Below are 14,900 nucleotides of genomic sequence, written 5' to 3'. Positions count from 1 at the left end.
CACTGGAACCCAGAAGATACATCTGTTGAGGTCAGCCTCCTTTGGGCACAGGGTGGGGCAGAAGACTGTTGGAGGGATGGGGTAGTGGCAGTAAGATAATAACCAGTGCAACTACTAATGAGACTGGGATTTAACTTCCCATAATATTTTAGATTCAACTTTTATCTAAAAATTGCAGATACTTTACTGGGGTTGATGTGGGCATTAAGTGAGCCATATCAAATATGTCAAAGTACTCTAATAGTGCCTTGGTCTTGTATTTTTTTAAAGTTTTGATAAGGTGTGTATTTGAAAAGCTCAGCTTCATTTCTCTTGTTGCTGTGCTCTGCTACATTTGTTTTATAGGAACTTGCTTGCCACCATGGTTTTGAATATATGGTGGTTTTTGTGTTTTCCAGTGATTTTTGAGAAGTGAGTTGAACAGTTATTGTTAAGTAGTTACCAAGATTTAGACTTTTTCTACTTGTTACCTAATGACAGGTTTCTTTTTTTTCATTCTTGGTATAAAGAGAGCACTACTTACTCCTGAACTTACGGATGGAGGTGGGGAGCTTTTGAGATGTAGAAATTGTCTCCCTGGTAAAAGATTGGTCAGACTTCACCCTGCTGTTTCTACCACTGGTGTATCCTTGTTGACTGCGTCTGTTTTCTTGGGACAGCAGTAATGCCTTGTTATACTTTTTCCTTCTGATTCTTACAGTATTTCTTTTCACAGAGATCTACTTTCATTCAGCCTCATCTTTGAGCATTTGTAGGCCAGACTGAGATCAGGCATTCAGTCTGTTTTCAGGAAAAGCGTAGCCACCAGATAATGTTCTACTTAAAAGCCTTTTTTTTGCTTTTTAAAAATTCTCACAAAAACTATTATAATTTTGAAATTAAGTAATTTCACTTCACAGGCTTAAGTTAGCGGTTTTTGTACATTTCAAACTGAATTTTTCTGAGTTACTGACTAAATCTTAATTATTTTCCACCAGACGGTCTGCCAAATCCCGAAGCAGAAGTCCATATTCATCTAGGCACTCAAGATCTCGTAGCAGGCACAGATTGTCTAGATCCAGAAGTCGTCATTCTAGCATTTCTCCTAGCACACTAACTCTGAAGAGTAGCCTGGCAGCTGAATTGAACAAGAATAAAAAAGCACGAGCTGCAGAGGCAGCACGAGCTGCAGAGGCAGCGAAAGCTGCAGAAGCAGCGAAAGCTGCTGAGGCCGCTGCCAAAGCTGCCAAAGCTTCAAACGCTTCTACACCTACCAAGGGGAACACAGAAACTGGTGCCAGTGCATCACAAACCAACCATGTGAAGGATGTGAAGAAACTTAAAATTGAACATGCACCTTCTCCCTCAAGTGGTGGAACTTTAAAAAATGACAAGGCAAAAACAAAGCCACCTGTTCAGGTAACAAAGGTGGATAATAATTTGATTGTAGATAAAGCCACCAAGAAAGCAGTTGTAGTTGGAAAGGAGAGTAAATCTGCTGCTACAAAGGAAGAACCAGTATCTCTTAAAGAGAAAACCAAACCACTTACACCAAGCATAGGAGCCAAGGAGAAGGAGCAACACATGGCTTTAGTGACCTCTACCTTACCACCCTTACCTTTGCCTCCCATGCTGCCTGAAGATAAAGATTCTGATAGGTAAGTACAAAATTTTTGTCAGTGACTACTTAAAGAAAAAAAATCGAAGCTTGAAATGAGAAATCATTTGGACCCCCCCCCAAAAAAATTTATAATGACTGTTAGTAAGTGAATTAATTTTCTTTATTGTGTACAACTTAAAATGAAGCACCTTGCTTGTAGGGTGACAAAATTATAGCTTACGCTAAGAATTGCAGGTAAAAATTGTCATTGTCATGGGATACAATGTATGTTTCAGTTTGAGTTTGGGGACTAAACATGTCAGTATTTTCTTTGGCTGAGTATTCCGTGATGATACTACCAGAGTCAAAACATTTTATGAGAGAGTCTGTCCTGGCTGATGATATAGCATGCATCTTGGTAATTCTAAGTGTTTTCATTGGCCTTATAAATTTATTACTCTAGGTGGCTTTATGAATACATCACTTTTTAGTTTTATATTGACTTAATTTTTTGCAATTTGTGATTAATTACATATTACATAAAATTCATAATATGTTGATGCTTTCCTTTAAATTGTTTACAAACTTTTGCTGTGAGTGTTGGGGCATGGCTTATATTTTATTTTGAAACATTTTTAAGAGGATGACAGAGTAACTAAATGTTTAAGTGCATTTCCGAGAATGTTTCTCAAATATATGCCAGGATAGAAGCTTTATGCTTTGTGTGATATATGCCCATTGACTTAACCTTTTTCATTTTTATTTTTATGAAGAAATTCTGGCTGTTCCCCTCCCTCTCCCCTTTTTGTTAAAAAGCAACTGTATGGGCAGTTTTCCTAGCTGACATCTGAGAATTTTAAAACAAGTGGATAAAAATACCAGCTCTTTCAGGTGCTCACTTTGGCTAGCATTATGAAAATTTTATAATTTAAAACAAACAAAAAATAAGTTATTGAATATAATTTCTGTATTTCTTGCCCTCTGAGGCATTCTTTTTCTACAATCAAAAATGTTGCTAATGGACCCCGTCCAATTTGATCAGGTGTTTTCCAGTTATATTGTTCTAATAGTGGTATTTGCAGGTTTGACTGTTCTCTAGGAACACTGAAGGGTCATAACAGTAGTGATTTGTAATTTTGATGAGTCCTGGAATGGGCTGTCTAGCACAGAGAGGCTCTGAATGTAGAATTGCATCACTTCATTAGTGAGACAGTAAGGTAGTTGCTGCGAATCTAGTGATTCTGGACCAATGATTGGGTTTTCCCTATTAAAGATTACCTTCTAGTGAGTAACATTGGGTTATGAGGAAAAGTCACAGTTTTGTTGATAAATAGTTTTTATCAGATGGTATTAAAAGATCATATGTTGTACAATAGTATTAATGTTCAACATGAGTAAGAGAAGTTATAATTAAAATGAAGTGATTTGTATTGTCAGCATCATTACTAAATTTCTGACCACAGCAGTGTAGTTTCACTAATTTTTTTAATTCTGGGACTCATAACTGCTATGAAAGTATGTGAAATCCAAATTTTATTATCATTATAAGATTCTCTTTCAATGTGTTATACTGTTAAACAGAGTTTGTAGTGTCTGGGAGGTTTAAAATAATCAATTACCAGGTTAAGATATACTTTAAAAAATCAGATCTCTTAATACGTTCATAAAAAGTATAAAACTAACTGAGCTTAATTTTCACCTGTAATTCTGATAAGCTAGAGCCTTAAAAAAATTTAAAAGAATCATTGTCTGATTCAGGAAAAATTAATTCTGAAAAGGGATGAAGCAAAATTAGTTCTTTGTGGTTATTTAAATGGGCAAGATAAATAATAACATGTGGTTTATTTATTTCTTACAACAAAATAGCCTTTTGTCTCTCTACCAGAATCAAGTCAAATGCTATTATAAAACTAATGAATTTTCCTGTAAAGCGTGACTGACTTCCATTTTTAATTTACAGTTTTATAGTAATTCTATATCATTAAAAAAAATAAACTTTTTTTTTAGCACAGTTTTAGTTTTGCAAAAAAAAATCACAGTGATATTACAGAGGGTTCCCATATAGCCTGCACTCAGTTTCTTCATTATTAACATCTAACATTATTAGTATGGTACATTTGTTAAAATTAATGAACCAATATTGATGTAGTAACTAAAGGCCATACTTTGTTCAGATTTCTTTAATTTTTATCTAATTTTGTATCATTTTTGCCCCCAAATTTTGTATTTTTGCAGTTAAATATGGTATATTATTTTAGCTGCCAAGTAGAGAAACTCAGTTTAGTCTTTCGTCATTGTATGCTAGTAAATGCCATTTTATTTCTCAATGAAATAAACTTTTGTGTTTTGTTAATTTGTCTGACTCCTTTCTTTTTAGCTTACGAGGAAATATTTCAGTAAAAGCTGTTAAAAAAGAAGTAGAAAAGAAACTACGATGTCTACTTGCTGATTTACCACTGCCCCCTGAGCTACCAGGAGGAGATGATCTCTCAAAGAGTCCAGAGGAAAAGAAAACAGCAACACAGTTACATAGTAAAAGGAGGCCTAAGTATGTGCTTGCTTTCTACCTGCTCTTAAATTGGCCAGAGATGATTCTGGATCATCATAAAATCATAAAATACAAAATTAAGATTTAAAATAATAAAAAGTGTATTTATTCTTTCAACTTAAGTATATGAATAAATTTTATTGGAGCTTTGAAATTTTTTTTTCATAATTGCCTGAGTACTTATTCAAAATGACTAATAAAACCAAATTAAATTTTCTCTCTCAGTTTGTAATGTATTAATTTCTTGGGATATTATATGTGTTGAAGAAAATTTCTATAATTAGGATATTTAAATAACAGAGATATTGAAATTGGGAAAGGTGGAAGTCAGCATTCAGTGAGCCCAAACAAAATTAGTAATGGGCAAGCTGCTGTGTTTTCCTTTGCTTTTAGCTCCATTTGCTCCCATAACTAAATGCATTCTTCATTTTGCAAGAGGTGGAGTGGAAGAAGGTTTGAAATCTGTATCCTAAATTAGCTTCACGTAAGTGCCTAGAGATAACTCTTTCCCTTGAAACCTGTTCATCAGTTAAGGGTGGGGAGAATGATGATTCCTTTTTTTACTTCTACTTAACCAAGGGAAGGTGTGAGTAAGACTTCGAGTTAGATCTGATTTTAGAATTGCTATTTCAGGTAGTGCCTAGTATAAGAGTATGAGGTGATTTTCTAGTGTGGAGTAGAAAGCTAGAAAACTTTTAAAATAGTCTCTCCTTTAGTATTGTAGCTTTATTCCATTACTTAAATTTTTCTTACCTATAAGAATATTAAAATACTACAAATTACATATCTTTTTGAAGAATATAAAATATTTGTTATATATATATAAAAAATACACAAAGTGTAGATTCCTAAGGGTTGATTATACTAATAGTTTTATACTCCCTTAGACTGAAAATCTTTCTGGTGCTTCCATTTTAAAGATAATTTTATCTAGCCATATGTCTAAATTTGTCAGTACACTTTTTTTTTTTTTTGTCCCTACACTTTATAGTTAGATTTTTGGTACTGTTCATTATTAAACTTCTGGTTTTTGAAAGCAGATAAATATATTGCATTATCAGTGAATGAAAAAGAAAATACTCTGGAGGTTTGTTAGAGAACTTTGACTCTCTGAGCTGGTGTTGGTTTTGTCCACTCAGTGAAAAATTACCTTGTATTTCTGAAAGTCCTTCATACAGGCTTTACTTTTCTTTCCCACTTTACGTGTTGGTCTACAGAAGGAGAGTCAGTATGGAGAAATAATACCTTGACTTTCATGATAATTTATAATACCAACTCACAGTGTTACTTGTCTTAGATGATCACAGATATACAAGGATGAGGGGAAATAAATGATTTAAGATTGGGTGGAGGGTGGATATTGAGTATTAAACAGTTTATTCAGTTTGCTTGATTGTATATAAAAACTTCAGAACTATATTTGATAGAATATGTGGGCCTCGCTATGGTGAAATCAAAGAAAAAGATATTGACTGGGGAAAACGCTGCGTGGATAAATTTGATATCATCGGAATTATTGGCGAAGGTACCTATGGACAAGTTTACAAGGCCAGGGATAAAGACACTGGTAAGAATACCAAATGCTTTGGATCTTTGGGCCTATGGGATGTACTTAATCCATGTTTCTCTTCTAATGTAGAACTTGAGGAATTGCCAGGAAAAAAAAAAGATTTGAATTTATCATGCTATTGTTTCATCTTTTTTTTGGTTTCATTTTATATGTTCACTTATGTAAGATATGAGTACATGTAACAGTGTATATACGTATATGTTTTTGTTTTTTGTTTTTAATTTATTTGGCTACATTGGGTCTTGGGTATGGCGCGTGGGATCTTCCGTTATGGCACATGGGCTCTTCGTTGTGGTGCGTGTGGGCTTCTTTCTATCTGTGGTGTGTGGGTTCCAGAGCACGCAGGCTTAGTAGCTGTGGCATGTGGGCTCTCTAGTTGTGGCATGCGGGCTCAGTAGTTGCAGTGCTCGGGCTTAGTTACCCCAAGGCATGTGGGATCTAACCCGAGTCCCCTTTATTGGAAGGCAGATTCTTAACCACTGGACCACCAGGCAAGTCCCCATATATATTTTTTTTTTAAGTGTTTCTTTAGTATTTGTGTAGCATGATAGTATTTAGGTAGCATTTAGGTTTCTTTTGTGAGTAAATTTTTATATTTTTAGTAATTGGGGGGAAAGTATCTTGACCTTATTTAGTGAATTTTGTTGTATTAAGGCTTATCTGATACTTTTATTTTGGCCCCAATTTTTTTTTTCTGTAGAAATTACCCTCTATTTGGAAGCAGATTTAGGAGCTTAGTCTTTCAGATCATAATCAGTCACCTGAGATGAAAGTTTTAAAAGGCCTTGGAGCAGAGGAAGAAGTAACTGTGTTTTACTAATAAATGGTGCTTAGAGTCAGTGTTTAATCTTTATTTATAATTCCTTGTTGAAATAAACCAATAGATAAAATAGCATAGGTGTTTGATGCCACTTAGTATAAGGGAGACTACCTTAAGCATAGAAACTCTGAAGGCAATTATAGCATGCAGCAATACAGTAATATTTATAATGAGGATTCCACATTATCAGAAGATTAAATTATAAAACAAAGAATCATGCTACATTTTAGATTTCTTTTAAAAAGAAACCAAATAAGTTTTAATGATTAAAAGGAAAAACACCCTTCCTTTGGAAAATTTGTAAGTACGCAATTCCTTTTTTTTCTTACGAAGAAGTGGAATGAACAAACTTTTATGACAGTGAATTTTTTCTTATAATAGGATTTGTGTGTGTTTCTTAGATAATCTGATACAAAACTCACTCATATGTAAATTATGAGGCCATTTAGTGTAGTGAAAAGAGCACATATTTTTGAGACAGCTAAATCAGATTTTGAATCCCAGTTTTACTACTGGATAACTGGGCATCCTTGGACAGGTTAATATATCTGAGCATATTTTCTCATCTGCACAATGTCTAGAGTTTTCTCATCTGTTTAGAGAGATTTTATGCATGTATAAGCATGTTATGTATATTTAGCCTCCCCTCTTCACTTTTTAAAAAAATGGCAGTGTAATATATCTACTTTTCATTATCTTGCTTTTTTCATTTAATATATCTTAGTGTAAAATAACAATACATATAGTCCTACTTTATCCTTTTTAACAGTTGTGTGTATTCCATAGTTTGATAAATATCTCTTAGTTTATTTAACCAGAGACATTTTGAACCATAAACATTATAATTTGGTATATTGGAAACTAAAATATATTTTGTGGGTTGTAATTTCAAGAGGTAGGAACTGAAATTATGAATTAAAATAAAAATTTAGGGAATTCCCTAGTGGTCCAGTGGTTAGGACTCTACGCTTCCACTGCAGAGGGCACAGGTTCTATCCCTGGTCTAGGAACTAAGATTCCTCAAGCCACCATTCCTGCAAGCCACCTGGTGCAGTCAAGACGAAAAAATAAAAATAAAAATAATAAAATAATTAAAAAAATAATAAAATTTTTTTATGTTGCTTGGTTTTGTCAGCTGGTAACCTGATTTTATTTACTTTTCTAATAGGAGAAATGGTAGCCTTAAAAAAAGTACGCTTGGACAATGAAAAGGAAGGCTTTCCCATTACAGCAATTCGGGAAATTAAAATTCTCCGGCAGCTTACCCACCAGAGTATTATCAATATGAAGGAAATAGTGACCGATAAAGAAGATGCTTTGGATTTTAAGAAGGATAAAGGTAGGTGTGCATATTTATGTAACCAATTCTGCCTATTCATGATGTTGCTAACTTACAGAATTTGATATTGACCATTTGAGTATTTATTAGGTACATTAAAATTATTGCCTTAATATCAAACTCTATTTAAAAAAATTTTTTTTTAATTTATTTTATTGAACTATAGTTGATTTACAATGTTGTATTATTTTCTACTGTACAGCAAAGTGATTCAGTTTTACATATATATATATATATACACATTCATTTTCATAGTCTTTTCCATTATGGTTTATCATAGGATACTGAATATAGTTCCCTGTGCTATACAGTAGGACCTTGTTATTTATCCATTATATTTATAATAGTTTGCATCTGCTAATCCCAAATTCCCAATCCATCTCTCCCCCTACCTCCTCTCCTCCTTGGCAACCACAAGTCTATTTCCTATGTCTATCAGTCTGTTTCTGTTTTGTAGGTAAGTTCACTTGTGTCATATTTTAGATTGCACATATAAGTGATATATGATATTTGTCTTTGTCTGACTTACTTAGTATGATAATCTCCAGGTCCATCCATGTTGCTGCAAATGTCATTATTTCATTCTTTTTTATGGCTGAGTAGTATTCCATTGTATATTTGTACCACATCTTCTTTATCCATTCATCGCTTGGTGGACATTTAGGTTGTTTTCATGTCTTGGCTATTGTAAATAGTGCTGCTGTGAACATTGGGGTGCATGCATCTTTTTGAATTATAGTTTTGTCTGGGTATATGTCCAGGAGTGGGATTTGCAGGATCATCTGGCAATTCAATTTTTAGTTATTTGAGAAACCTCCATGCTGTTTTCCATTGTGGCTGCACCAATTTACATTCCCACCAACAGTGTAGGAGGGTTCCCTTTTCTCCACACCCTCACCAGCATTTGTTATTTGTAGGCTTTTTAATGATCACTATTCTGACTGGTGTGAGGTGGTACCTCATTGTAGTTTTGATTTGCAGTTCTCTAATATTTATCCAAGATAAGCATCTTTTCATGTGCCTGTTGGCCACCTGTATGTCTTCTTTGAAGAAATGTCTATTTTGGTCTTCTGCCCATTTTTTTGATTGGGTTGTCAAACTCTATATTAAAATAGTTGAGTTGAAGAATTATTTTACGTGTTTTACTTTACTGGTTTTTGAGTCATCTAAGTAAACATCAAAGCATACTTATTGGTATTACGCATAAAGCATTCACTAGTGGTATTTTTTTTGACCTCAGTATATAATTTTTAGTCTTTATTTTTTAGTGATTGAGAAGCAGTTTATAGTAGTATTAAATATATTTACCTTACATTTTTAATGTTGTAATGCTTCAACGTACAAGGAAGCTTTATGGTAGACATATGTATTATTTCTGAAAATGTGGAGGCAAAAATCTTAACTTGAAATTGCTTTTGATAAACTATAGTGGTATATTGTTGGCTTTCAGCAAAAAAAGCTGAAAAGAAATTAGTGTGCTTTGCAAAGTAGTTATCATAGGGTATTTGAGGAGTGAAAGAAATGCTCTATCTCCAGTAGGTTTTAGATCTTCAGAGTAAGATTTTGGAACCAAGGGTGACTCCCTTAAATCGGTGGTTTTCAAAGAGCAGAATTCTTTTTCAAACTAAATCTAACATAAAACAGATTAAAGTAGTTATGTTCTGATTGAACGTGATACTTAGCCTCCTCCCATCCCCAACCATACACATCCACTATTTTATTCCTCTGGGAACACAGTATAAAAATGATTGATGATATGTATGGTAACCAGTTTTTATGACGAAACCTCTGTTTGAAAGTATTCTGTATGACTTACAGAGATTATCACAGTCATCTTTTTAATTGATATCACTTCCATTAGCTTTTTTCCCATAATAAAGCCCATATTTCTTAGTCTTTCAGCCAGGTTTGTCATTTGCATGTTATTTTTCATTACTTCTTATTGTGTAGTAGAAAGGATACCTGTTTGACTTGGGTTAGAATGTCTGGGATTAGAGACAGCTTTTTATCAAGGCCTTTAGCCCTTCTGAGCCTGTTATTTCTTCACCCATTAAAGGGAAACATTATTCCACTTACTGTATACTGAGAATTAAATTAAGATTTTATGCATGAGGGTGGTGTGCAAATACTGTTTTTCATTAATCTTGTTCTATAGCCAAATTAATATAGTTGCTTTTCTTCCAGCATACCCTGGACCTCCTGTTTTTCTGATCACATCTCTGCTTATTTCTCCAACCCAAACCCCAATCAGATTGGTTTTCTAATTGCTCACCAAATTTCAGTCATGTTGTTCCTTTGAGTCATCAGATATGCCAGTGCACCGCTCTGCCCTGAAGCCTTTCTTTACACTGGGCGTAAACTGTAGCCTCAACACACACACACACACACACACACACACACACACACACACACACACACACACACACACACACACACACACACACACACACACACACACACAGTAAAAGTCTAATTTCTCATTCTCTAGGTCTCTGCCTGAATGTTGCTTTATTCATTAGTGAGGCCTTACCTGGGCAGTCTTCCCACTTCCCACCACAGTGTCCTTAAGAAAACAGGGTTAAGTGATTTCACCATGGGTATATTTTTGTGCAGAAACCTATAGATGCCGAAGGAGATTTTTCTGAAGTAGTTGAGAGAATGCAGGAGAGATAGAAAAACTAATTCTAAATTTTTTTCCTAATGCTTTTTTCATCTTCAAGCAGTTCCATTTCTTTTTAGTATCTTTGAGGAGATCTTTGAACCATTTTGTCTTTTTCAGTCTTTTTATTGTTAGAGTGAGGTATAAAAAAACATTTCCTATACCTCTAGATCTTTAGTTTCTGCAGTGGGATACAGTTACTTATATTAATTTCAGTACTCTTGTGTTCATTGTTCCCTGTTCATAAGGTCTTTGAGCTAGACTGAATTATTTTGCAACAGAACCTTTGCTTTTTTATTTTCTTCTTTCCACTGAGGATTATGAATTTACAGAAGATTACTTTCTAAATGAATGTAATAATATTCAATTAAAAATTTTAATGTAGTTTATAATTCTCTGGATAGAGAAGACTTTTGCAGTTATATGCAGTATAAAATAAAACTTCCATCATTGATCTCCATATTTAGCATTTCATCTGAATACTAAATATTTACATTTAGTATTCAGATGAAAAACAAAGTTAAATAATGGTATCACTACAACAAAATAGTATTTTGGCACTTAAAATCAACATATCTTGGATAACCAAAACCAGTATTAACATTACTTTGCACAAATTAGCCGTAATACTTTCAATACTAGTGTTTATTTAATGAGGGATTTTGAGTAATCTTTTAATTTGGAATTTTCCTAAAAATCAAGAAAACAGTTTTCTGTAGCAATGTTTATGGCAAAGTGTCAGTATATAGTTGAGGGAAGCAGTCTTAAATGTCACTTCCTTCTATAGCCTCTTGATTCCCACATGTTGCTCCCCTACACTTGCATTTCATTTTTTAAAAAAATTTATTTATTTATTGGCTGCATTGGGTCGTCATGGCTGCACACAGGCTTTCTCTAGTTGAGGCGAGCAGGGGCTACTCTTCATTGTGGTGCCCAGGCTCCTCTTTGTAGTGGCTTCTCCAGTGGTGGAGCACGAGCTGTAGGCACGTGGGCTTCAGTAGTTGCAGCACAGGGGCTCCGTAGTTGTGGCTCATGGGCTCTAGAGCACAGGCTCAATAGTTGTGGCACATGGGTTTAGTTGCTCCATGGCATGTGGTATCTTCCTGGGGCAGGGATCGAACCCGTGTTCCCTGGATTGGCAGGTGGATTCTTAACCACTGCGCCACTTAGGAGTCCTGCATTTCGTGTTATACACAATTCTGTAACAATATTTTCTATTTCAACTCAATCATTATGTTTTTATATCTTAGTCCTGTTGAAGTGCCTAAGGACAGAGATTGAGTTTTATTCTGCTTTATATTCATAGTATGCAGCACACAGTAGGCTATCTTGAGGATAGCCAAGATTGGTTTTAGGATAAATATATAGATCAGTGGAATAGAATTGAGAGTCTAGAAGCAGACTCTCATATTTATGGTCAATTTATTTTTGATGAAGATACCAGGACAAATCAATGAAAAAGAATAGGCTTTAGAACAGTCAGTGCTGGGTCACGTGGATATCCACATTCAAAAGAATGAAATGGACCCCTTTCTCATATCGTACACAGTAATTAACTGAAATGGGTCAATGACCTAAAGATAAGAGCTAAAAACCATAAAACTCTTAAAATGTAGGATCATGATCTTGGATTAGCCAAAGCCTTCTTTTTTTAAAAAAATATTTATTTTATTATTTATTTGGCTGTGCTGGGTCTTAGTTCGGCAAGTGAGATCTTAGTTGTGGCATGCGGAATCTAGTTCCCTGACCAGGGATCAAACCCAGGCCCCCTGCATTGGGATTGCGGAGTCTTAACCGCTGGACCACCAGGGAAGTCCCACCAAAGCCTTCTTAGTTATGACACCAAAAGCAGAAACTAAAGGAAAAAAATAGATGTATTGGACTTCATCAAAATTTAAAACTTGTGCTTTGGTGGACACCATTGGGAAAGTGAAAAGACAACTCAGAATGGGAGGAAATATTTATCAATTTGATAAGAGACTTGTATTTAGAATATGTGAAGAACTCTTACAACTAAATAATAAAAAAGATAGCCTGTTTAAAAAGTAAGCAAAGGGGGCTTTCCTGGTGGCACAGTGGTTAAGAATCAGCCTGCAAATGCAGGGAACACGGGTTTGGTCCCTAGTCTGAGAAGCTCCCACATGCCGCAGAGCAACTAATCCTGTGCACCACAACTACTGAGCCTGCACTCTAGGGTCTGCGAGCCACACCTATTGAGCCTGTGTGCTGCAACTACTGAAGCCCATATGCCTAGAGCCTTTGCTCTGCAACAAGAGAAGCCACTGCAATGAGAAGCCCGTGCACCACAATGAAGAGTAGCCCCTGCACGCCACAACTAGAGAAAGCCCACGTGCAGCAAGGAAGAACCAATGCAGCCAATTAAAAAAAAAAAAGTAAGCAAAGGATCTCAATAGACATTTCTCCAAAGAAGATATGCAAATGGCCAATAAGCATATGAAAAGATGTTCAACATCATAGCCATTAGGGAAATGCAGATCAAAACCACAGACAGATACCATCTTATATGCACTATCAGATGGCCATAATAAAAAGGAGAAGTAATAACAACTGTTGGGGAAGATGTGGAGAGATTGGTAGACTCATACATTGCTGGTGGGATTGTAAAATGGTACAGCAACTTTGGAAAACAGTCTGGCATTTCCTCAAAATATTATGTGTGGGTACCATGTGACCTAGAACAACTTTTACTTTTAAGGATATATCCAAGAGAAATAAAAATATATGTCTACACAAAGCTTGATACCAGTGTTCATAGCAGAATAATTCACGATAGTCCAAAAGTGTAAACAACCCAAATATCAATCAGTTAATGAAATGGTAAACAAAATCTGGTATATCTATACAGTTGAATGTTATTCTGCCACTAACAGGATTGAAGTACTTACACCAGCAAATTGGATAATTTAGATGAAATGGACACATTTATGAAAACACACAACCTACCAAGAATCATGAAGAAATAGAACATCTGAACAGACCTATAACTAGTAAAGAAATTACTCTGTAATAAAAAAGCTCCAACAAAAAAAGGCCCAGGACCAGATGGTCTTACTGGTGAATTCTACCAAGCTTTTAATGAAGAATTAACACCAGTCCTCTCCAGACTTCCAAAACACTTCCGACTCATTCTATAAGGCCAGCATTACGCTGGTACCTAACCCAGGCAAAGACTACAAGAGAAGAAAACTATAGACCAATAATTTTTGTGATGAGTATTCAGCAGACTAAATTCAGCAATGTATTAAAAGGATATATACTGTGACCAAGTGAGATTTATTCCTGGAATGCAAAGAGGATTCAACATATGAAAATCAATCAGTATAATACACTATATTACAGTGAAGGGGGAAGGCTATCAGAGGTTCCCACAACCCCCTCCTTGGGTTCATTTCAATTGATAGAAGGCTCAAAGAACTCAGGAAAACTCATTTACTCACTAGATTGCAGATTTATTACAACGGGTATTAAAGAATATGAATCAACAGCCTGATGAAGAGATATATAGGGTGAAGTTCCAAAAAGGGGACCTTCTGTCTTTGTGGAGCTTGGGGTCTGCCATGGTGGCACATGGACGCATACTGGTTTCCAAATTCGAAAACTCTGAGCAACCCTCTTTTTTTTTGGTTTTTATGGAGGCTTCATTATATAGTCACGATTGATTAACTCATCGGCCATTGGTGATTGATTCAACCTGTGGCCTCTCCTCTCCAGAAATCAGTTTGTTTATTTTTTTTTAATTGAAGTATAGTTGATTTACAGTATTGTTAGTTTCAGGTATATATACACATACATACGTATATTTATATATAGTTCAGGTTATTTTCCATTATAGGTTATTATAAGATATTGAATATTGTTCCCTGTGTTATACAGTAAATCCTTGTTGCTTATCTTTTTTATGTGTAGTAGTTTGTATCTGTTAATCCCATACTCCTGTTTTACTGTCCCTTTGGTAACCAAAAGTTTTTCTATGTCTGTGTGTCTGTTTCTGTTTTGTATATAGAGTCATATGTTATATTTTAGATTCCACACGTAAGTGATGTCACATTTGTCTTTTTCTGACTTAGTTCAGTAAGTATCAGTATAATATTCTCCTTGTCCTTCCAAGTTGCTGCAAATGGCGATATTTCATTCTTTTTTATTGCTAAGTAATATTCCATATATACACATACCACATCTCTTTTTTATTTTTGGTTGGGGATGGGGGTTCTATTGGGTTTTCATTGCTGTGTGTGGGTTTTCTCCAGTTGTGGTGAGCCAGGGCTACTCTTTGTTGCGGTGTGTGGGCTTCTCAGTGCAGTGGCTTCTCTTGTTGTGGAACATGGGCTCTAGGCATGTGGGCTTCAGTAGTTGTAGCACACAGG

The 14,900-nt window shown here is 35.1% G+C and overlaps 1 protein-coding gene across 2 annotated transcripts in view; it reads left to right on the top strand.

The window, feature by feature from the left end:
• CDK13 (cyclin dependent kinase 13) overlaps positions 1 to 14,900 on the top strand; it is a 103,421-nt gene that overhangs the window by 27,408 nt on the left and 61,113 nt on the right. For both annotated transcript variants that reach the window (XM_057731037.1, XM_057731036.1), the window contains exons 2-5: positions 978 to 1,637; positions 3,957 to 4,127; positions 5,555 to 5,694; positions 7,686 to 7,856. In XM_057731037.1, the coding sequence (XP_057587020.1) occupies positions 978 to 1,637; positions 3,957 to 4,127; positions 5,555 to 5,694; positions 7,686 to 7,856 (1,142 nt within the window). The remainder of the gene's footprint in view (positions 1 to 977; positions 1,638 to 3,956; positions 4,128 to 5,554; positions 5,695 to 7,685; positions 7,857 to 14,900) is intronic.

This window comes from Hippopotamus amphibius, chromosome 4 (genome assembly GCF_030028045.1).
Source record: "Hippopotamus amphibius kiboko isolate mHipAmp2 chromosome 4, mHipAmp2.hap2, whole genome shotgun sequence".
NCBI lineage: Eukaryota > Metazoa > Chordata > Mammalia > Artiodactyla > Hippopotamidae > Hippopotamus > Hippopotamus amphibius.
Note: the sequence above shows the minus strand (reverse complement) of the source record. Positions and strands in the feature narration are given on the sequence as shown.